Here is a 25,770-nt window from a genome sequence, read left to right as displayed (position 1 = left end):
CAACTGACAAAATATTTACTTTATTGAACCAACTGACAAATTATTTACTTTATTGAACCAACTGAAAAACTATTTACTTTATTAAACCCACTGACAAACTCTTGACTTTTTTGAAGCCACTGACAAACTATTTACTTTATTGAACCAACTGACAAATTATTTACTTTATTGAACCGACTGACAAATTATTTACTTTATTGAACCCACTGAAAAATTATTTACTTTTTTGAAACAACTGACAAAATATTTACTTTATTGAACCAACTGACAAATTATTTACTTTATTGAACCAACTGACAAATTATTTACTTTATTTAACCAACTGAAAAATTATTTACTTTTTTGAAACAACTGACAAAATATTTACTTTATTAAACCCACTGACAAAATATTTACTTTACTGAACCAAATGACAAAATATTTAATTTATTGTGAATTAAAATATTGTGATTTATTTCCACATGTTTTATGTGTTTGTAAGATTTGAAAGTTTATGTGCGCTACAAGTACGCAGGTAGAAATGCACAGAAAGCTAGATCAGTTGGAGTTAAAAAGTTAGAATGGAAACATCAGGCATTTTATTTGGATTTAAATAAAAGTTAATCAAAAGTAAAAAACTCAAAGAAAATTGATTTATTAAATTTGTTTATTTGTTTATCCAAAATGAATGTGAATTTAGGACTGAAAAAAATGGATGGGAAAGAATAAAAAGACAGAATTTGTTCAACTGATGTAAGTAAATTTCTAGAAATATTAAGAAGATAATAGTTTATTTCAAAATATATATTGAATAAAGATTATCCTTAACAAGTATGTATATATGAAAATTTCGTAAATATTGTTTTTTTTTTCAGTTGAGATCATGTTTAAGAAAATAATAGTTCGAAATCAACCAAATTTTCTAAGAAAATCCTATTCCAACAAATATTGATCCCGCTGACAAACGATAAACTTTATAAAACCAACTGAAAAACTATTTACTTTATGAAACCAAATTTTTTGCTTTTTAAAAAAAAATCACAAAATTTTTTAAAAATTGTGAAAAATTAAATATTTCACCTTCTGCCTGAAACTTCTTGGTTTGAATATTTCAGGGGATCATTTATAGTAACACCAGGAAAGGTCGTTGTAATTAAATATTTAGATCCGCTCTGCATTATGTTATAGAACATCTAAATATGTTAAAATATTTTAAACTAAATAATTGAATATACTCTGTATCATGTTACGGAACATCTAAATATGTTAGAATATATTAAACTAAATATTTGAATATGCTCTGCATTATGTTATGGAACATCTAAATATGTTAAAATATATTAAACTAAATATTTGAATATGCTCTGTATTATGATATGGAACATCTAAATATGTTTAAATATATCAAATTAAATATTTGAATATGCTCTGCATTATGTTATGGACCATCTAAATATGTTAAAAAATATCAAACTAAATATTTGAATATGCTCTGCATTATTTTATGGAACATCTAAATATGTTAAAATATATTAAACAAAATATTTGAATATGCTCTGCATTATGTTATGGAACATCTAAATATGTTAAAATATATTAAACTAAATATTTGAATATGCTCTGCATTATGTTATGGAACATCTAAATATGTTGAAACATTTTGAACTAAATATTTAAATATGCTCTGTATTATGTTATAAAACATCTAAATATATTAAAATATATTAAACTAAATATTTGAATATGCTCTGCATTATGTTATGGAACATCTAAATATGTTTAAATATATTAAACTAAATATTTTAATATGCTCTCTGTATTATGATATGGAACATCTAAATATGTTAAAATATGTTAAACTAAATATTTGAATATGCTCTGTATCATGTTATGGAACATCTAAATATGTTAAAATATATTAAAAAAAATATTTGAATATGCTCTGCATTATGTTATGGAACATCTAAATATGTTAAAATATATTAAACTAAATGTTTGAATATGCTCTGTATTATGTTATGGAACATCTAAATATGTTGAAATATTTTGAACTAAATATTTGAATATGCTCTGTATCATGTTATAAAACATCTAAATATGTTGAAATATACTAAACTAAATATTTGAATATGCTCTGTATCATGTTATAAAACATCTAAATATGTTGAAATATATTAAACTAAATATTTGAATATGCTCTGCATTATGTTATGGAACATCTAAATATGTTTTAAATATTTTAAACTAAATATTTGAATATACTCTGTATTATGTTATGGAACATCTAAATATGTTTAAATATATTGCTCTGTATCATGTTATGGAACATCTAAATATGTTTTAAATTTTTTTAATTAAATATTTAAAAAGTATAAATCTAAATGACCACTAGGGTTTCCAGTCATAATTACATTACCCGTAATTACGCATTTATTACGTTTTTGAAAGAAAGTCTAGTTTTGCGTAATTAATGCGTAATTTTGCGAAATTACATAATACGAAACAATTCCGAAATAAATAAAGTACATTTTAATTCTCAGAAATAATCACACACATACTTTCCATATGTGTAAGGATATTCCGCTACAACCATGTCAAACATATTTTGACGATTTTATTGACATTTTTTTGCAAACGAGGAGGGTAAACTTGAGAAATTAGGTTGAAATATTAACAAGTCGTCGTAAATTGAAAATTTATAGATTATGTATTTTTTAGATAAAAATAAATTGTTGGCCCTTTGTTAAACTTTTTAGTTGTCGAACTTGAAAATTAAATCAACATAGTATTGGCTGAAATTTCTGATTCAACTTGCGTGACATTATTTTCCTTGTAAGTTAGTTGTTTTATTTAAATTAAAAGTTAAAACTTCAAAATTTCATAGATGTAATTATTGCAAAATTTCGAAAAATTACTTTGTAGAAATAATGCAAAATTAAGGTGTAATTTTTCCCCAATTACGAATAATCCTGAGAAATTACACTAAATGAAAATTATTACGCACAACTGCACGTAACTACGCTTAAGAGAATAATCTATTACATTGGAAACCCTAAATTTGCCACCAAACCTGTATACTATCTAGCAGACCCAAATGAATTGAGACATGTCTATTGAGAACTAGATCAAAGCTATCTTCTATTCTATCCTTCATCATATCAAATATAAAACAAATATTGACCATTCGGATAGAGTTAAATCGCAATTTTAATTGCATGTCTGAATCAAAAAGGTAACATATTAAGCTTTGTCTGGTCCGGAAACCAAGAGATGCCAATCGTCTACTGCAGGTTTCTATTGACTTGCAAAAACAATGAAGTAAATTGTTAGAATTAATCATTTTGTAATCTAGAAAAAATAGGATATCTTTACCATTACTAATTAGATAAAGGTTAGAAGGTAGGGTTTCCATTTGCAAAACTTTTGCGCAATTTTTGCGGAACGAAATGCAAAATTTGTCTTTGGTTGCGCATCAGTTTTGCGCGAAAAAAACAGCAATTTCAGCAATCATTCGCAAAAGTCATTTGCGCTAAATTGCCCTATTTTCACAGCCTAAGATTTGCGCAATTCCCCAATTTCGTTAAAATCACATGTGTGTATTTCTTGGAATTAAAAGGTTTTTAGCCGGTATCTGAATTCTGGAAAAATCTGGTTTTGGAATGTCTTGCTATTGGTCACATTAAACGGCACAACATATTTGACCATTGATAGTCAAGATGAGGTACGATCTCATGGGTGCAAACTTTATTCATGGAGGGTCACTTGATATAATTTAATAGGATTTAAATATTACCAAGTTTCTCAGTCTCTCAATTTGTATTTGATTAATTTTGGTTCCTTACCTTGAGCTTTTTGTAACAGAAAGTAACCAATTAAGACTAGTTTAATTATATGTTTTTGTTGATAATTTTTTTTGTATGAAATAGTTATATAAATCTTCATTTTATTCTATGCTTAATGTATTAATTTTTGTCAATTTGCTTAAAATTTTGCACAAAAATTACGCAAAGTGCGCAAAACCACGCTGAACTCATTGCATTTCATATGTAGAAATTCGTGGAATCCCTATTAGAAGGGTAATTCGGGCATACCCCTCTTTACATGTAAGAACTTATAACATATGTTACTGCAAACCAAGATGTTCATGCTCTTACACATATATTGACTAACGTATTTTGCCAATAATGCCTTAAAAACTTTAACTAGAAACAAGCATGTTGCTTGCATTTTTAAAAGGTATATGACTAGGGCTACAAAAAAGTATAAGTAAGTTTGTGAAGTAAAACAAAAGGCCAACAAAAATTTAATGACTAATAAGAGGTGAATAAATCACTGAAATTAACCCCATTGAAATCCTTCCAAATTTAGCCAAATTTAAGTTAGGTCAGGTCAGAGGGTTTAGGTCGTGGCTGCAAGAATGTTTTAATCTTTCCTCCATTATTAAAAGAACCCCTATCACACTGTAAACATACATCAGCAACATTTTTTAAAATTTGTTTCTTGATTTAATTTTTTTAATATAATATTCAAAAATTATGTTTATTTGAAAACTAAAAATATTTTTTCCTTTTATTAAGTTTTTTGTAAAAGATATGTTTTTTCAACAAATGAAATTTGAAAAATTACAAAAATTATTAAAAAAAAACTCTGTGATTCGCTTTTCCAAAAATTCTTTTTTTTATTACGTTTTAATATTTACAGTGTGGAAGACGATATTTTCCACCTCTAGAAGTCTGAAGAGTTTTGCCAAGCCAAACCAAATATATTGAGTTTTCATGTGTTAAGATATCAGTCGTTTTGATCTCGAATATTTAGACTTAAAATATATAGTTACTGAACCATTTAGCCTCGTTATTAGAGTCAGTCCTCACAACTTCTATAACAGTGCATTTTGTTCATACTTTCAAACTTACAAATATTATTCTGTTAAAAATGGTGAACAGTCTGTTAGGAATATCTCACATAGTACATTCTGTTCGGAATTTCGAAAGAAATGTTTGCAATCTAAATGATTCTAAACATTAGAATATTTATAGTAACCAGTATTTCTATGAGATTTTTACCTTTTGAAAAGTTGGCTTTAGACATTTCTATATTTGCAGGAATCAAATCGTACCCTGAAATTTAAAGGTATTATGAAAATTTAATGATATTTAATTCAACTTTTATTAATTATCATTACTTTTATTGTGTTGTAGATATTGCAGTTTTCAAACAAAAATATTATTGAAATGTGTTTAACCTTATGATCATTTTTCGGTTCATCTCATTACAGGATTTTTTATATTACATGTATTAGCATCTTAATTGTCATTCGCATCATGAAATGCAATATTGTTAATAATATTGTCATTTAAAATGTTCTAAGTTCAAAATTTTGAACTTTTTTTGTAATTGCGGCCATCTGTTTTCACTTAATTATCATTTTTGTAATTATTATCAATCCTACTTGACCTGAATAAATAACATCTGTTCTTGATCTCAGAAATAGTGGCATCCATGTCATATCTCCACTTGGACAATCTATCAAAAAAATTAATTTAAGTAGAAAATAATCCTAAAATATTTTATCATTGCTTTACATTAATTATTTGCTAACAAGTTTTGGTGCAAAAAAACTGTGCTGTACAGAGTACTAAACTGTAAAATAGTGTACTGTACAATAAACAAAGTTCTTAAAGTAATTTTTATACAATTATGATTTTTAAAAGTTTTCTAAAATTTTTATATTTTCAATAAAGGGCATTTTTGTGAAAGAAACTGAGTCTTTTTTAATAATTTCTGATTTATAATTTATTAACAACCTGGTATTGTAGGCCTTTAATATTTCAAGCTGTAAATTCTGTACAATCAAACAGTTTTAGTACATTAAGAAATATCAATGGTTTACATTAGGTAGCAAAGAAATTTTAACTTTTTGACAAAAACTCACTTTGTTTGAAAAGTTTCAAGTCTTTAAAATATGAATTTACTTAATTTTGTTTTTGAAATATATCCGGAATGTAAATTTGCTTTATATTTTTTTACATTTGCCCCACCAGACGTAAACTTGAAATTATTAGTGAAAATAATAATTTACCGAGAAATCTGATAGCTTCCTTTGCCAAATCTTTTTTGAGTTGATTTGTGATAGTTTCCAGAGATTTTCTCATGTTTTCAGTCGCTTTTATAGTACTACCATAACCACTCTGCAGGTTCAAGATTTTACAAAAGTTAATATATGTACTAGACTTTTCAAGCCACCATTTCATTTGCACATTGTAAGAAAAAATGTTGAGGATTTAAAACATTTTTATAGCTTTCTTAAACAAATCAACCTTTTACCTAACAAAATTCTTCGACCAACCAAAATTCAGAAACCTTGACCAGGGTTATTTAGTATACAATGAATAAAATTCTATAATATTGAGTTAATCTTAGCCAGATAATAAAAAAATGTTGTTAATAAGAATATACATTTATATCTGTTAAAAACTTTTATTGTAAATGAATTTTTGTTGTTTTACTCCAAAAAGTCTTTGTTATTAATTATGAAGAAATAGATAAATGGTATTACTTTTTAAATTGTTTATTGTTTATAAATTTTCAAAATAATGATTTCTTTCGAAACAATTTGTTATCTTCCTTTGGGGAACTTGGAATCTGATTTATCCAATTCTAAAAGATATAGTGTCTTACTAGAAAACAATGTTTATTTTTGGGATTTATGCATGCGATTTAAATTAGAAAAAAAGGAATATTCATAGAACCTTTGAATGTCAGCTCTCAGAAAAGATTTTAATAAACAGAATTTAACCCTATTCCTGCTGGGGGGGGGGGGAAATTTGACCCACCCCCCTGTAGTTTTTCTTACATAACTCAAAAAGTATTGGTCTGAGGCTGTTGAAATTTTCTGACTTTTCCCACATAACCAAAGCCCTCCCGTTAGGCCTAAAACTGGGCTTTAATACTAACTGCCTGAGTCCTCAGGCACACTGCCTGAATGACTGCTTTTGCCTGTAACAAACTAAATCTTTGTTTTGACCCACTTCCACTTGTCAGATTTTGATAAAATTTAGCTTTTTGGAAAGCCTTTGACATAAGGAATGGAATTGCACAAGTTTTGCGAAAAAAAATTGCAAATTATTTACAAACAACCTGTCAAAGGAAATTTGCACATTTTTAGTTTTTCTTCATTAAAAATCAGGTTATTTAAAATTTTGCAATTTTTTTGCATATTTAAAATGGCATGGTCAAGGGCTTTTCAAAAATGTATAAATTTTCATTTTTTGGACAAATTTTTTTTTGCAAACATTTTTACTATATAACTGGGTTTTGCGATAAAAAATTCAATTTTTGCAAATTTGCAATTTTTTTGCAGATTATAAAAGTAGAGCACAGAGCTTTCCAATGATGTATCATTTGTCATATTTGGACATCAAACATGGGATTTAGCATATCCTGGTTTTCAAGTACCCCAGCAGAGATAGGGTTAATTTGGGTTGGGTACTTTGGGGCAACAAAAATGCCAGATGAAATTGTGTTAAGGAAGGGGGTTAAGTATACTTCAATAGAAGTTGAGATATTAGACTTACTTTCTCCCAAGATATCAGTCTGTTCTCGTGTTTTTCTGCATCTGTCAGCTCAGCCTAGATATATAAAATTAATTAGAAGGAACATTTAAAAGTATCATTATTATGATCCCTATCATTCAACACATTTACACCTATTTGCATATAAAATTAGGCGCTATGGAATTTGTCTTTCAATTATTTTTCCTACAATCATTTGTCCTACAATCTTTTGTCCTACACTAATTTTTGAGTACAATTCATTTGTCCTACACATTATTTGTCCTACAAATAATTTGTCCTACACATAATTTGTCCTAAAGTTTGAGGACAAATTATTTGTCCTACAAAGAGAGGAAAAAATTATATTTTCTAAACACTTTAATATGAGCAAAATATACCACGTAATGAATAGGGGAAAAAAATGCTGTTATTATTTTTTTGTATATTGGAAAGATACAGTCAAAATTTATGATTCTTGCACACAGCAAGCTGATTTGAAAATACTATGGATGCTTTGCAGAGAAAAAGAAGTTGTCAAAAACTCAGATCTCAAGTAAACTACTCTGTGCAGGATTATAATCCTGCAAATTCATTTCTCTTAGTTCAGCAATTTAGATACATAAGCTTCATCTAAAATGTCAGGCATATTCCCTTTTGAACTTTAAAACGCAGCTGGTACAAGCCCAGATGAGTATGTGCAGCACCAAGGTGACTCCTTCACAGAAGAACTCTGAAGAGCTTACTCCCACTTTAACCAGCAACAAGGTCTGAAGTGTGTTCGTGGATTGAAAATCATTTATTTCTAGTTTAATATTCTATTCTATTTTCAGATTAAAATGAGGTCTTGAGAATTCTTGAGTACTTCATCCATTTTTTCACTACTCCCAAGAGTTATGTAAAGTATATTGCGGATTTTCTATTTTTTAAGTTTAAACTTTAGAATGAGTTATCCTTAATTGCGATTACTTAATCTAAGTATCTAATGGACACACTTTTGATTTTCTTCTTAAACCATTTTTTCTTGTAGATAGTAGAGAAAAATCTAAAACCTGTTTTTTAAATAAGAAAGGTCCCCCTGTTTCTGTATATTGATCTTAAATGGCGCGCACAATGGAATACAAATTAATCTTACTTATATATACATCCAGATATATTTATATTTTTATTGTCTACTTTTACTCCTATTTAAGAACTTATTGTCTGAGAATTTTTTTTCATTTAAAAAAAAAATGGTCCAATTGGAAAACTTTCATTTAGTTGGAGTTTAATAACTAATAAAAATCAATAGTGGTGTAAGAGTCATTGTTAAACCTTATGAAATTATGAATAATTAAAATAGTGATTATCAGGATTTAGACTTTTCTTTGTTTCCATTTTCCATTTTCTAATAACTGCATTAAGCAAAACTTAAACTTTATCATTTAAATTAATAATATTCTTTTTTTTTAAATATTTATATTACCTTCTTAAGACCTGGATTATCTGTAGCTGGGTTATAAAAGCTTCTGGAGATCAGGATTTTCTGTAGTTGGGTTATAATACCTTCTTGTGATGTGAATTATCCGTAGTTGGGTATAATACCCTCTTGAGATCTGTATATCTGTAGCGGGGGTATAATACCTTCTTTATATCAGGATTATCTGTAGCTAGAGTATAATACCTTCTGGAGATCAGGATTATCTGTAGCCAGGGTATAGTACCTTCTTTATATCAGGATTATCTGTAGCTGGGGTATAATATACTTTCTGGAGATCAGGATTATCTGTAGCTGGGGTATAATACCTTCATGTGATCTGGATTATCTGTAATCAGGGTATAATACCTTCTTGAGATCTGGATTATCTGTAGCCAGGGTATAATACCTTCTTTATATCAGGATTATCTGTAGCTAGGGTATAATACCTTCTTNAATTCAATTGCTTAACAGAATCTCGTACTTCACCATCAACCCCTAGACCCCCCTCCACGCCAGAATTCAATTGCTTAACAGAATCTCGTACTTCACCATCAACCCCTAGACCCCCCTTCCACGCCAAAATTCAATGGCTTAACAGAAAATCAATTTGCAAAAAAAATTTTGATTAAAAAATGTATAAAAATGAAAATAACAAAAAGAAGATGCTTTGGAAAAGTGGGAGAAAGAACAAAATTAAAATTTAGGTAATAAAAGAAGCTAGTTGAGACACCAAGGTGTAGCATAACAGTTTTTCAGTTTTAAAGTTTAGTACGTATAACAGAATAAGATTAAGCATGTACAAAAATCTACAAAGTATAATATTTATTTTTTTGCAAGAATAAGAAGAGGGTTTATTGTACTTTGAGATGTAGGCGTCAGATAACATTTCAAATAAACCTTTTTTAAATATGCCTAACAAGGCACTTCTTTTTAAATCAAGTGGCAGATTATTTCATATCTTAGGAAGTGCATATGAGGGAAGATATTCTAATGAGCCTGTGTTTAGAATGCCAATTTGATCTTTCAAAATTTTTAAGATTTTGTTGTTAAATGAGGAGGGTGGAAGGTATTTCATGTATTTCTGCATAAATGTTACTTGATTAAATTCAGTCAAAAGCGAAATAATGAGTTATAAATAGTATGCCTAATGTTACTTGGAAATATATTTCTTACATTTGATAATGCAAACACTGACCTAGATGCTTTGTTTTTGACAGCTTTAATATGGCGATTCCAGGTTAGGTTTTCATCAAGATGTATTCCAACAAAGGATTTATTTTTAAAACCAACACCTTATCTATCTATTTCATTATTTTCGATGAAAAGTTTAAGCAAGTCATCTACCAGAACTTTTGTTTTCTTTCTGAAAAGTGTATACTTTGTTTTAGAGGCATGTAATGTCTTTTTATTTGCTGTGAACCAGTCTGCAATTTTTGAAAGCTCTAAAAATCATATTGTAAGGTTGTGTTAACAGCAAAAAGTTGTTTGATGCATTTGGAAGGTCAATTATGAGAATTAAGAATAAAATTGGGCCTAATATTGACCCCTGAGGAATTCCAAAAAGAATTTCTTCAAGAGAGGAATTTACACCCTTGATTAAAGTAATCTGTTTTCTTTTCCTTTAAAAAATTTTCAAACCACCGATTGGATATCCCTCTGAACCCATAATGATCTAACTTTTTGAGAATCATATCTATAGGTTTTAAAAGCTTTAGTTAAATTAATTAAAATTCCTTAAGTATTTTATATAGAAAATGGATTAAAGGCTGGGTAGTGTTATGCTTACCCCTAAACCTATACTGGTGCTCATAGAGAAGTCTAAACTTATTTAGATATTTCATGATTTGATTTTCAGCTACTATTTCTAAAAGTTTTGAAAAATATGTAAACTAATTGGTCTGTAATTTGTAAATCATCAGATTCGCATGTCCTGAAGACTTGTCACATGTATCACACTCCCCTGTCTCAACTCTAAGGGCAAAATCATAGCAGGGGGGTTGAAAACATTCTCCCCCCCCCCATCCATAATTGACAAAAAAATCCCAATCGGGATAGGGTTAAAAACTTTAAATGTTACCTAACCCACTAATCCCCAATGCGACATTAATGTTGTCTGGAAAAATATTTTTTTAATTGTTTTTTTTTTTGACAAACTAAATCATGCCCAATCTTAATATTGTTTTTAAAAGTGTAAAGTTTTTTGGAGAACCTGAAGGAGAACTTATAAGGAGAACCTAACTTTGATAATCAAACCATTTAAAATCAAATGTGTAGCAGATGCTGTGCACACCTATTTAAAAATGGAAATGTGAAAAAAACAGACTTTAAAAGTTGTTAAATATTGATAGGATAAAAAATTACTTTTTGGGGAATAAAATATTTTAACAATGTTTTCAAAAGCAAGTTTTCACAAAAATAAGTAGAAAATGTTCACCTCTCCTCCCTGATTTTGCCCTTGTAGTAGAGATAAGATAGTAGTGTGACATATTTACCTAGTCAAACTTTTCAATGCTAGCTTAATAAAAAAATGTAGTGAGTTATTTTATTACTTTAACGCTTATTTTATCCATATTTTTATTACAATAATGTTTTGATTAATTATTTTATCAAAACAGGCAATTCCCTTTACTGTAGTGTGTGTCCTATATCAGTGCTGAAACTGGTGTGCTAATATTATAGAGAAACATAATTGCAGAAATTAAACTGCACTCTAAGAAATCTCAAATTTTCATCTAACAAAATTTGTTGGAGCACCGGACTCAAATACACCTTAGTAGAATCATTCGTCAAATTTTGTTATATAAAAGTGGGAGAAAGAACAAAATTAAAATTTAGGTAATAAAAGAAACTAGTTGAGACACCAAGGTGTAGCATAACAGTTTTTCTGTTTTAAAGTTTAGTACGTATAACAGAATAAGATTAAGCATGTACAAAAATCCACAAAGTTCTTTATTTATTTTTTGCAAGAATAAGAAGAGGGTTTATTGCACTTTGAGATGTAGGCGTCAGATAACATTTCAAATAAACCTTTTTTAAATATGCTCAACAAGGCACTTCTTTTTAAATCAAGTGGCAGATTATTTCATATCTTAAGAAGTGCATATGAGGGAAGATATCCTAATGAGCCTGTGTTTAGAATGCCAATTTGATCTTTCAAAATTTCTAAGATTTTTAAAAGTGTTGTTAAATGAGGAGGGTAGAAGGTATTTCATGTATTTATGCATAAATGTTACTTGATTAAATTCAGTCAAAACTTTTAATTTAAAGAAAAGAGGCTCTGTATGTGAAGCTGTTTTTGCATTATCAATATCTATAACTGCACATTTTTGGAGCTAATTTTTTCATTTCAGGACTTTTATTTCTGAAATTGCATATTCTTCAAATGAGCAAAATAATGAGTTATAAATAGTATGCTTAATGTTACTTGGAAGTATATTTCTTACATTTGATAATGCAAACACTGAATTAGATGCTTTGTTTTTGACAGCTTTAATATGGTGATTCCAGGTTAGGTTTTCATCAAGATGTATTCCAACAAAGGATTCATTTTTGCAACCAACACCTATTCTATCTATTTCATTATTTTCAATGAAAAGTTTAAGCAAGTCACCTACCAGAACTTTTGTTTTCTTTCTGAAAAGTGTATACTTTGTTTTAAAGGCATGTAATGTTATTTTATTTGCTGTGAACCAGTCTGCAATTTTTGAAAGCTCTAAAAATCATATTGTAAGGTTGTGTCAACAGCAAAAAATTGTTTGATGCATTTGGAAGGTCAATTATGAGAATTAAGAATAAAATTGGGCCTAATATTGACCCCTGAGGAATTCCACAAAGAATTTCTTCAAGAGGGAAATTTACACCCTTGATTGAAGTAATCTGTTTTCTTTTCCTTTAAAAAATTTTCAAACCACCGATTGGATATCCCTGTGAACCCATGATGATCTAACTTTTTGAGTATTATATCTATATCACAGGTGTCAAAAGCTTTAATTAAATCAATTAAAATTCCTAAAGTATTTTATATAGAAAATGGATTAAAGGCTGGGTAGTGTTATGCTTACCCCTAAACCTATACTGGTGCTCATAGAGAAGTTTAAACTTATTTAGACATTTCATGATTTGATTTTCAGCTACTTTTTCTAAAAGTTTTGAAAAATATGAAAGTAAACTAATTGGTCTGTAATTTGTATTTCACAAGTCTTGAAGACTGGAACAATTTTTACAGTTTAAGGATGGTTGGAATATAACCAGTTTTAAACAACATATCAAAAAAATGGCAAATAGGACCCATGATACTTAGCATTATCGACTTTTATAGGTTTATAGAAATGTTATCTGGACCGGAGCTGTTCTTATTTTTTTAATTTGCTTAGAGCATCATTCATGATATTAGGGGTCATATTTTCAAAAACAAAGTTTTCACCAGTTTTTTCTGAGAGATAATTAGAGAATTTTTTTGTTGTGTTATGGATATTCTTTGCTAGTTAAGGACCTAGACTAGAGAAAAATGTATTGAAACCTACAGATATTTCAGCTACCCCTGAGAGAACTAAACCATTGTTCAGAGTATTTGGGATATTTATAGACTTCCCCCCCCCCCTTCCTAAAACACTATTTATTGTTGTTTGCCAAATTTTTTTTACAATCTTTACTATATTCTTTAAACTTTTCATCATAATATTTTTTCCTTGCTACCCCAACTAGTCGGGTATAAACTGTATTGTACTATTTAAATCTCATTTTAGTTCCAGGTCAAGGTTTACTAAATTTTTTATTTAAAAATATGTTTTTATTTTTTCTAGAGATAATGAAGGCTTCAGACATCTAAGGACTGTATGGTTTACTCTTATTTGCAGAAATTATTTTCTTTTCAGGAAATGAAGACTTAAAACAGTTTTCTATAGTTTCAACCAAGGGGGAGTGCAGAAGTCCTCAATGGGCAATCACCGCCACCCAAACATATTTTGCGGCATGTGTGCTCCTCAATTGGTAATCTCCATCACCTCAATTTGTAATCAGACAAAATAAGCGTAACATTAAAGCATTTATTTCTTAGCAATAAGACCATATTGACCTCTGTTACTGGCCTTATGGTGTACACTATTAAAGCTTTCTTTATTGCTNGGGGGGGGTCAAATTGACCCCCCCCCCCAGCATATCCTGGTTTTCAAGTACCCCAGCAGAGATAGGGTTAATACTAGACTTCAATTTCACTAGTAGGCGAGATGAGACCAATTTTTCTAAATTTTTTGTTCTTTCTATGCATGTAATTAGTTTTGTTGAACTCAAGTATACGAAAACAAAAATCTAAACACTGTAAAGGTTTTTTGAAAAAATCTTTTAAATGGAGATAGATATCACTTTAAGCGTGGTTAGATAATTTTTAGTAACAGACAGCCTGACCGAACTATCTTAACTCCAATCATGAAATGCGGTCATTAAATCAACCAATTGGATCTAAGATCTAACAATATTGTACACCATAGGACCATTAACAGAGGTCAATATGGTCTTATTTATAAGAAATAAATCGTTTAATGTTAACTTTTTTATTGCAAATTACCATTTGAGGAGCGGGCATTCCGCAAAACATGTTTGGATTGTTTGTTTGTTTGTTTGTTTACTTCTGCACTCCTCCCCTTGTGCAACTTGGTTGACACTGTCTGACTTTAGGCTGCATCTGGTTTAATTTACATATTTATTATGATTATGATTATTTCTCAAATTCTTTCTTGTAACCTTAATCTTATCTACAATATTTTTTTTGCGCGGTTTCATTTAAAATGATTGGTATTAGGGCCAGAAGACTAATAGTCAGCCTTCAGATAGATTAATATAGATTTCAAACTTTATTTTATCTTAATACCGGTACTTTAGGGGGGTGCACATCAACCATTATAGGGGGATTCACAAAAAAGTGCACCCCCGAGGCTTAACCTCCACTACGCGCCTATTTGCTCAAAAAGAATCTAAATTCTTTGTTTCTTTCTTTGTTTCTGTTCTATAGATTAAAATAATGTATTTTATTAATCTACTATAGAATAGGGGTTTATTCTGCTTCATCTTGTATTTTGATAAACCTTTTATACAAGGGGTTCAAATGTTCACCCTGTCCTACAATAAACCTCTCATATATTGGATATTTAAGCTCACTCTGTATTCTAGTAAACCTTTTATACAAGGGTTCTCTAGCTCACCCTGTATTCTAGTAAACCTTTTATACAAGAGTTCTCTAGCTCACCCTGTATTCTAGTAAACCTTTTATACAAGGGTTCTCTAGCTCACCCTGTATTCTAGTAAACCTTTTATACAAGAGTTCTCTAGCTCACCCTGTATTCTAGTAAACCTTTTATGCAAGGGTTCTCTAGCTCACCCTGTATTCTAGTAAACGTTTTTTTCAAGGGTTCTCTAGCTCACCCTGTATTCTAGTAAACCTTTTATTTAAGGGTTCTCTAGCTCACCCTGTATTCTAGTAAACGTTTTTTTCAAGGGTTCTCTAGCTCACCCTGTATTCTAGTAAACCTTTTATGCAAGGGTTCTCTAGCTAACCCTGTTTTCTAGTAAACCTTTTATACAAAGGTTCTCTAGCTCACCCTGTATTCTAGTAAACCTTTTATACAAAGGTTCTCTAGCTCACCCTGTATTCTAGTAAACCTTTTATACAAGAGATTTAGAAAACCAGAAACTCAGTTCCTTCTTTGCCATATTTCATTTTGAAAAGAAAGACAAAAAAGTTAAATATTATTTTGGTTTTGAAAGGGGAATAGATTGTATTTTCCAAAATGAAAACTTTTAAAAACAAGTTTTAAAAATAATTGAAAGCCCCATCCCTAGCTTTAAATAAATGTGCTGAATAAATTTAAGTAAGTTTACATTGTATTATGTTTTAGATATTTAAAAATTAAAAATTGCTTTGCTCAACACTTTTTGAAAAAAATTCTGATTTTACCTTAATGCAGTGTGTTTCGTGTGAGTGCTAAAATTGTTCTGTATTTGGAGAAGAAAATATAATTGCGAAACAGAATTCAAGCTGTTCTTCAAGATATCCTTGATAGATAAAGAATATTTTCACCTGTATGATATTATCATACTAGCAGATTTCTTCTTTCTGTATACAGTTAAGTGAAGTGGAAAAACCTAAAATTCTTTTCAGAAATTTATTTTTCTTCTGAACAATTTATTACATTTAAGATATCCTTGATAAGATATGATATTAGCTATACTACCAAATTAGAAAAGTTAAGTAAAGTGAAAAAAGATTGAATTTGTTTTCTTTTAATTTATTTCTCTTCTCAACATTTAAAAACAAATTGGATAACTTTTTGGTTAACTTTTTGACAAATGTTGGAGCATAATATATTTTTTATAATCTTGTTTTTTTAAATTTAGGCTAGTTTGTAATCCAGAAGTTATTATTCAAAAGATGAAAACCTTATTATTTCATATTTTCAGTTTCCAAGTATAAAGTAAATAATCAAATTTGTGTTCTTAACTCTAAAAAGAAGTCAAAATAAAATATAGAAAATTACATTTGACAAATGTTGTAGCATATCATATTTTCTATAATCTTGTTTTTATTAAATTTTGTTTCTAAAAGTTTATAATCTCAAAAGTTATGTTAGATGAAAAACTATCAATACATACTCATAAAATTAATGTTTTACATATTAAGTCATCATAAAATCAATAACTTTCTGAATTATTAAGATAAAGGAAAAGGAATATAGTCTATAGAAATTCTAAAGGTTGATTGTGGCCAAAATTGTTTTTTCTGATGCCCCTGCAGTTGACAAATTAAGTTATATTTTATTCGAGTAATTCAAAACTCAACTAATGCAGTGGTAATAATTGAGAAATATGATTTCAGATGGTTTTTTTTTGTGACTTTTCTTATTTTCAAAAGTTCTTTAACCCTATTCCTGCTGGGGGGGGGGCAATTTGACCCCCCCCTATAGTTTTTTTTACATAACTAAAAAAGTATTGATCTGAGGTTGTCCTACATACCCAAAGCCATTTCTTCAAGCCTAAAACCGAGCTTTAATACTAACTGCCTGAGTCCTCAGGCACACTGCCTGAATGACTGCTTTTTCCTGTAACAAACGAAATCTTTGTTTTGACCCACTTCAGATTTTGATAAAATTTAGCTTTTTGAAAAGCCTATGACATAAGGAAACGGATTGCACACGTTATACGAAAAAAAATGCAAATTTTTTGCAAACAACCTGTCAAAGGAAATTTGCACATTTTTAGTTTTTCTTGATTAAAAATCAGGTTATTTAAAATTTTCAGTCCTTCAATTATCATACAGGGAAATTTTCATCTTTCTAAACATCCCAACGAATGATTTGACAGGTTCTTTTTTATATGTTAAGGATTATTAGGTGACGTCAATTTTTTTTTAAAAAAATCAGACCAATACTTTTTGAATTTTGAATCTTGTAAATTTTCAACTATAGTTTCTTAACAAGAAGCCAATGATTGTGCCCAACAAATAATGAAAATATAAGACGACTTATTATTTCTGTCAACCTAAAGAATTTATTTATTACATATATTTAAGAATAATTAAATGATATTACAAAAGAAAAACACCAAGTATAGTTACAAGAAGTTGTAAAGAAAGAATAAATATCGTACAGTTGTTTTTGAAGTTTCATTCTTTGTGGCCTACCCTGTATCTTAGAAGCAGAAAAAAGTACAACAAGAATTTTTCTAACCTGTTAATATTTCTTTCAGTCCAGAAGCTGATGGTTGGTATTCAAAAATTTCATAATCTAAACCAAAAGTTAAAAAACTGTACGTAAGTGATTAATAATGTGCACATGTGCTTTCGCTTTTCTAGCTTGAAAAATGTGAAATTTTGACAACAATTGTTTTTGTTAGCAGAAATCCGCAAGTAACTTTTCCGGAGAAAACATAATTTAAAAAAATCAAATCTAAAAGCAATGGAGTTATAACTCGTTGGCACCGTTGTGAAACGGACATTCCAATCTTTATAAAATTAAATATAACGTTTTATTCTTACGAGTCCAATAAAACTTTAGAACTGTTTGTGTTTACATATTTCTTGAAATTTGAAAAAAAAAAACGTTAGAAGTAAAGAACTGTTTGTATTTTACATATTTCTCTTGATATTTGAAATTAAAATATAGAAATATGTTGGACATTATGTTTTGTAATCTTGAATACACTAGAATATTATAGAGATATGCTAGACAATATGTTTTGTAAACATGTGTACATTAGTTTATAGAGATATGTTGGACAACATGCTTTGTAATCATGCATACACTAGTATATAGATATATGTTGGACAATATGTTTTGTAATCATGTATATATAGTATATACAGATATGTTGGACAATATGTTTTGTAATCATGTATACACTAGAATATAGAGATATGTTGGACAATATGTTTTGTGATCATGTATACACTAGTATATGGAGATATGTTGGACAATATGTTTTGTAATCTTGTATTCACTAGTATATAGAGATATGTTGGACAATATGTTTTGTAATCATGTATACACTAGTATATAGAGATATGTTGGACAATATGTTTTGTAATCATGTATATATAGTATATAGAGATATGTTCGACAATATGTTTTGTAATCATGTATACATAGTATATAGAGATATGTTGGACAATATGTTTTGTAATCATGTATATATAGTATATAGAGATATGTTCGAAAATATGTTTTGTAATCTTGTGTACACTAGTATATAGATATATGTTCGACAATTTTTTTGGTAATCATGTATACACTAGTTTATAGAGAAATGTTGGACAATATGTTTTGTAATCGTGTATATACGAGTATATAGAGATATGTTCGACAATATGTTTTGTAATCTTGTATACACTAATATATAGATATATGTTTTACAATATTTTTGTAATCATGTGTACACTAGTATATAGAGAAATGTTTGACAATATGTTTTGTAATCTTGTGTACACTAGTTTATAGAGATATGTTGGACAATATGTTTTGTAATCATGTATATATATAGTATATAGAGATATGTTGGACAATATGTTTTGCAATCATGTATATATATATATATAGTATATAGAGATATGTTGGACAATATGTTTTGCAATCATGTATATACTAGTATATAGAGATATGTTGGACAATATGTTTTGTAATCATGTATACAATAGTATACAGAAATATGTTGGACAATATGTTTTGTAATCATGTATACACTATTATATAAAGATATGTTGGACAATATATTTTGTAATCATGTATACACTATTATATAGAGATATGTTGGACAATATGTTTTGTAATCATGTATACACTAGTATATATAAGTTATGTTGGACAATATGTTTTGTAATCATGTATACACTAGTATATAGAGATATGTTGGACAATATGTTTTGTAATCTTGTATACACTAGTATATAGAGATATGTTGGACAATATGTTTTGTAATCATGTATATATAGTATATAGAGATATGTTGGATAATATGTTTTGTAATCATGTATGCACTAGTATATAGAGAAATGTTGGACAATATGTTTTGTAATCATGTATACACTAGTATATAAACAATATGTTTTGTAATCATGTATACACTAGAGTATATCTAGAGATATGTTGGACAATATGTTTTGTAATCATGTATACACTAGTATATAGAGATATGTTGGACAATATGTTTTGTAATCATGTTTTCACTACTATATAGAGATATGTTCGACAATATGTTTTGTAATCATGTATACATAGTATATAGAGATATGTTGGACAATATGTTTTGTAATCTTGAATACACTAGTATATAGAGATATGTGGGACAATATGTTTTGTAATCATACATACACTAGTATATAGAGATATGTTGGACAATATGTTTTGTAATCATGTATATATAGTATATAGAGATATGTTGGACAATATGTTTTGTAATCATGTATACAGTAGTATAATTAAGTTATGATGGAGAATATGTTTTGTAATCATGTATAAACTAGTATGTATAAGTTATGTTGGACAAAATGTTTTGTAATCATGTATACACTAGAGTATATTGAAGTTATGTTGGACAATATGTTTGTAATCTTGAATATATAGTATATACAGATATGTTGGACAATATGTTTTGCAATCATGTTTTCACTAGTATATAGATATATGTTCGACAATATTTTTTTGTAATCATACACTAGTATATAGAGATATGTTGGACAATATGTTTGTAATCATGTATATAAAGTTTATATCGATATGTTGGACAAAATGTTTTGTAATCATGTATACACTAGTATATAGAGATATGATGGACAAAATTTTGTGTAATCATGTATATATAGTATATAGAGATATGTTGGACAATATGTTTTGTAATCATGTATATACTAGTATATAGAGATATGTTCGAAAATATGTTTTGTAATCTTGTGTACACTAGTATATAGATATATGTGGGACAATATTTTTTGTAATCATGTATACACTAGTTTATAGAGATATGGTGGACAATATATTTTGCAATCATGTTTATATAGTATATAGGCTTAATTACGAAGGATGATACTGTAAAGATAACTTGAAACTTGTTAAATATAACGTTCCGAAGTTTAAATTAATTTCTCTGCCCAGAGTCTGGACTTCAAGTGACTTATTTAATAATTTGGCAAAAAAGAATTTTGAAATTGCATAGAATCAAGAATATAACAGACAGTATTTTTCCTTGCATCTGTCTCTCAAATCTTATCCCTTGTGGGTAATCCTGTTGATTTATTAGAATGAGCCCCATTTAACTATGGAATAGGAAGCCGACATTTAATCATTAATCAATCCTTTAGGAATTTTTGGTTTTAACAGGGAAATATTTTTATTAGTGGATTAAACATCAGCTTAATAATGAGGAATGAAAATGTGTACACTGTTCTATGTTTCGTGTTCAATGTTCATGGATCTTATGAATCTCAATGTAGAATTCTACTTATAATAGTAAATATGTTTTCTACCTTTGTGCAACGTTGACACTATTAAATATTTTCTTTAGATTTCGATTTGAATCTGATCAACTACAATACGTCATCCAAACTAATTATGAACGCCTTCATTAATCTCATTTAGAAGACGACAGTTCTCTCTAAGAAAAGGTATGTACTTTGCTGTTTGAACTACTGTCATGTGAATTACTGATTTTAACAACTCGTTTTCTTTTCTAAATATAAGTTTAAAAAAGAAGTTTTAAGGTAAATTCAGTTTTTATTTGATTATTTTTTTTCACCCAGAAATTAAATGACTCGAATACATAAATGATAATGCTAACAATAGTACTAAAAATGTTTTCCTTAAAATACATGAAATGACATTAGTCCTAGTATGAAAATGAACAATTTGTTCCAATAAAAAGTCATTTTTTTGAGAGACCCTGATTGAAAAAAATCATATTTTGAAGAGAAAGACATTGATAATGTGATTAGATATTTCATATTTATTGGGTGCACCCGGTGCACCGTATGGGATTGACACTATAAATGTTTTTAAATGTATTAAAAAAATCTTACATCGTTCTGATATCACCAGAAGTGATGTACAGAAGAGAAGAGCAAAGCCCACCGCACCAAACTAATTATGCCAAATAATATAATAAATAGTAGATTGTAGATTAGAAGGTTTAATTTTTAGAGAAAGAGAGTTGCCTCTTATCTCTTAGCAAAGTTGACTAATATTGTTTTTAAACATTAATTGCCATTCCTTGTTAGCCATTCCTCTTATTCCAAATAAAAACATTTTATCTGAAAAAACTTTTTGAAATATTTGAAAACCATGGATAAATTTGAATACTAAAGGCTAAAATTATTTGAAGTAGGATACGAAATATCAAAATGCCAAAGTTAAACTGTGTGTCTTGAATTTTCTATTTGCAAGGATATGAGATCGGTCTATATATTGATTATAAAATATCTATAAAATATCATTTGTGTGTATAAGTCAATTCCTTGAAAGAAGGATACAAAATATCAAAATGCCAAAAATAAACTGTGTGTCTTAAATTTTCTATTTGCAAGGATATGAGATCGGTCTATATAATAATTTTAGAAATATGTATAAAATATCATGTGTGTGTATACTTCAATGCCTTGAAAGAAGGATAAAAGTAAGTAAAGTAAAGTAAAAAATTATTTATTTATGAAATATAACAAAAACATACAAAATAAAGTGTTTCAGAAGAAAATATTTAAAAAACTCTAAAAGTATAGGTTGTGGGAATATTTACCCCCAATTCTAAAAAAAATATAAAAATCGTAAGAAAAGGAAAAGGAAAGGAAAGGATAAGGAAAGTTACATATTTATTGTTTACACTATAATTAATAGGAATTAGTGGTGGATTGTTAGTATTTTTTGACGATGAACTAACAACTTTTAGAAATTAAAATTATAGATTTATTAATGTTAAAAATAAGTAAAAAAAGCTTTATGGAGTGTGAAAGTTATATAGGTTCTATGAAAAACGGGCATTTTTAGGCATCTTTTTAATTTGCGTTGATTTTTGACATCCTTTAAGTATGATTATATCTTTTACTCTTTTAAATCTTTTTATTTTTTTCTTTGTAAAGTCGTCTTTGGTTTCTTCGATTCTTTTGCAAACATAGCATGTTTTAGAATTAAAACATTTGTTCTGCTGATAAAATTCTGTTAAAATTTGAAATAAGATTGATATTTGAAAGCTTAGAAAAGTGTTGTTTATTTTTATACCATATTTTAGGGAAACTGTGAGAGGGGAGCAGTCCAATTTTAATAGATTTTATTCTAGGAATATAAAAATCATTTTTGTTTCTAAGATTTGCGTTTTTGACATTTTTTGATAGCATACAATCTTTGTTAAATGTTGGGATACAAAATATCAAAATGCCAAAGTTAAACTGTTTGTCTTGAATTTTCTATTTGCAAGGATATGAGATCGGTCTATATATTAACTGTAAATATATCTATAAAATATCATGTGTATGTATACGTCAATGCCTTGAAGAAGGATACAAAATATCAAAATGCCAAAGTTAAACTGTGTGTCTTGAATTTTTTTTATTTTTTTCTAGAGATAATGAAGGCTTCCGACATCCAAGGACTGTATGGTTAACTCTTATTTGTAGAAATTATTTTCTTTTCAGGAAATACAGACTTAAAACAGTTATCTATAGTTTTAACCAGGGGGTAGTGCAGAAGTCCACAATGGGCAATCACCGCCACCCAAACATATTTTGAGTCAAAATAAGTATAACATTAAAGCATTTATTTCTTAGCCATAAGACCATATTGACCTCTGTTACTGGCCTTATGGTGTACAATATTAAAGCTTTCTTTATTGCTCTTTGGTTTCGAAAATAAATCTATAAATATGTCAAACCATGTTCTTGAAACTTTGCGCCTGTGTGCTACTCAATAAGCAATGAAGCGANCTATGCATTAGTTTTGTTGAACTCAAGTAGACGAGTACAAAAATCTAAACACTGTAAAGGTTTTTTGAAAAAAACTTTTAAATGGAGATAGATATTACTTTGATCACGGTGAGATAATTTTTAGTAACAGGCAACCCGACCGAACTATCTCAACTCCAATCATGAAATGCAGTCATTAAATCAACCAATTGGATCTAAGATCTAACAATATTGTACACCATAGGGCCATTAACAGAGATCAATATGGTCTTGTTTCTAAGATATAAACCGTTTCATGTTAACTTTTTTATTGCAAATTACCATTTGAGGAGCGGGCATGGCGTTTGTTACTTCTGCACTCCCCCCCTTGTGCAACTTGGTTGACACTGTCGGACTTTAGGCTGCATCTGGTTTAATTTACAATCACTAAAGCTGCAAAGGAAATAAGTTTTTGCCACAAACTCAAATGTCTAATCCCTATATCTTTTAAACCCGACGTCGGAGAACTTTGATACTTCAAACTATAAATTATGTTATATAAAATTCTAAATTTGTAATGTTGAAGGTTTACATCATCAGGTTATTGCAAAGATAGAGGGATTAGAAAATCTAAGTTTGTGGTAAAGACTCAATTCCTTAGCGTGTATTACTTTGAATGTATTTGAAGAGGAACAAGTGAAGTACAGTACACCAAATATTAAGACCACAGGAGCACTAAAATAGATAATCATAGGTAGAAACTAAATCTAGAAAAGCTTTTTGAAAATAAGTTTTTCGAAATAAAGTATTAGAATTCAGCACTTAAAAAGTCCAAGGAAAATAGAAACACTTGAGGATGAGGCTCAAAAAACTTCAAGTTAAAAAGAATTGCCCCGCCCCCTAAATAAAAAATATTCCATAAGTACTTTAATCATTTGCTCAGAGCCGCATAGTGGAGGGGGGAGGGGGGCCGGTACCCCCTGTGCCCCCCTAGACATGCACCACCCTAGGCCCCTAGAGCCAGAGGCAGGCTCTAATTTATTATGATTATGATTATTTCTCAAATTCTTTCTTGTAACCTTAATCTTATTTACAATAATTTTTTTGGGTGGTTTCATTTAAAAAGATTGGTAATAGGGCCAGAAGACTAATAGTCAGCCTTGAGATAGATTAATATAGATTGTAAACTTTATTTTATCTTAATACCGGTATTTTAGGGGGGTGCACATCAACCCTTAGAGGGGTGCACAAAAAAGTGCACTCCCCTTGGCTTAACCTCCACTACGCGCCTGTTTGCTCAAAAAGAATCTAAATTCTTTGTTTCTTTCTTTGTTTCTGTTCTATAGATTTTATCAAAGAAGTGAACAATTGTTTCCTTGACTTGTGACTTTTATTCAAAAATATAAAGTCATCAAAATATAAAATAAGTAATTAATCCAAACCTGAGGGCTCTTAAATCAAAAATTCTTCGCATTTTTTTACTTTTCTAAAAACAAATTAAAATAATGTATTTTATTAACCTATCATAGATTAGGGGTTTATTCTGCTTCACATTGTATTATAATAACCTTTTATACAAGGGGTTAAAATGTTCACCCTGTCCTACAATAAACCTCTCATACATTGGATATTCAAACTCACTCTGTATTCTAGTAAACCTTTTATACAAGAGTTCTCTAGCTCACCCTGTATTCTAGTAAACCTTTTATACAAGGGTTCTCTAGCTCACCCTGTATTCTAGTAAACCTTTTATACAAAGGTTCTCTATATTACCCCGTATTCTAGTAAACCTGTAATACAAGGGTTCTCTAGCTCACCCTGTATTCTAGTAAACCTTTATTACAAGGGTTCTCTAGCTCACCTTGTATTTTAGTAAACCTTTTATACAAAGGTTCTCCATATTACCCCGTATTCTAGTAAACCTTTTATACGAGGGATTTAGAAAACCAGTGACTCAATTCCTTCTTTGCCATAAGTCATTTTGAAAGAAAGACGAAAAAGTAAAATATTATTTTTGTTTTGAAAGGGAAGTAGAAAGACATCTTTTAAAAACATGTTTTAAAAATAATTGAAAGCCCCATCCCTAGCTTTAAATAAGTGCTGAATATAATTGGTCTGTATTTGAAGAAGAAAATATAATTGTGAAACGGAATTCAAGCTGTTCTTCAAGATATCCCTGATAGATAAAGATTATTTTCACCTGTATGGTATTAAACTACTAACAGATTTCTTCTTTCTTCATAAGTTAAGTGAAGTGGAAAAACATAAAAATTCTTTTGTGAAATTTATTTTTTTCTCGAACGATTTATTACATTTAAGATATCCTTGGTAAGATAAGATATTAGCTATACTACCAAATTAGAAAAGTTAAGTAAAGT

At 28.8% G+C, this 25,770-nt stretch overlaps 1 protein-coding gene and 1 long non-coding RNA gene across 2 annotated transcripts; both read right to left on the bottom strand.

Annotated features, from left to right (window-relative positions):
• Positions 1-1,065: 1,065 nt before the first annotated feature.
• LOC111715933 (uncharacterized) lies at positions 1,066-9,420 on the bottom strand. The gene is made up of 7 exons (XM_023491343.1): positions 9,315-9,420; positions 7,554-7,607; positions 6,604-6,636; positions 6,059-6,167; positions 5,434-5,502; positions 5,043-5,096; positions 1,066-1,172 (listed from the first exon to the last, which is right to left on the bottom strand). The coding sequence occupies exons 1-7, from the start codon at positions 9,318-9,320 to the stop codon at positions 1,162-1,164; spliced, it is 336 nt and encodes a 111-aa protein (XP_023347111.1). The 5' UTR covers positions 9,321-9,420; the 3' UTR covers positions 1,066-1,161.
• A 28-nt stretch (positions 9,421-9,448) lies between these two features.
• On the bottom strand, positions 9,449-25,321 carry LOC111715932 (uncharacterized). The gene is made up of 3 exons (XR_002768351.1): positions 24,835-25,321; positions 24,064-24,127; positions 9,449-9,514 (listed from the first exon to the last, which is right to left on the bottom strand). It is a non-coding gene; the product is annotated as an uncharacterized LOC111715932 (long non-coding RNA).
• Positions 25,322-25,770: the final 449 nt, after the last annotated feature.

This window comes from Eurytemora carolleeae, unplaced genomic scaffold (genome assembly GCF_000591075.1).
Source record: "Eurytemora carolleeae unplaced genomic scaffold, Eaff_2.0 scaffold1907, whole genome shotgun sequence".
Taxonomy (NCBI): domain Eukaryota; kingdom Metazoa; phylum Arthropoda; class Copepoda; order Calanoida; family Temoridae; genus Eurytemora; species Eurytemora carolleeae.
The sequence above is the reverse complement of the archived record's forward strand: the minus strand, read 5'-3'. Positions and strand labels throughout refer to the sequence as shown.

Excerpts from the sequence above, each read along its gene's own strand:
- LOC111715933 (XM_023491343.1), bottom strand. Across the intron at positions 6,637-7,553 it reads GACTGATATCTTGGGAGAAA|AATTGGATAAATCAGATTCC; the intron begins GTAAGTCTAATA and ends TATATCTTTTAG. Across the intron at positions 5,503-6,058 it reads GGAAGCTATCAGATTTCTCG|ATTGTCCAAGTGGAGATATG; the intron begins GTAAATTATTAT and ends TTTTTTTGATAG.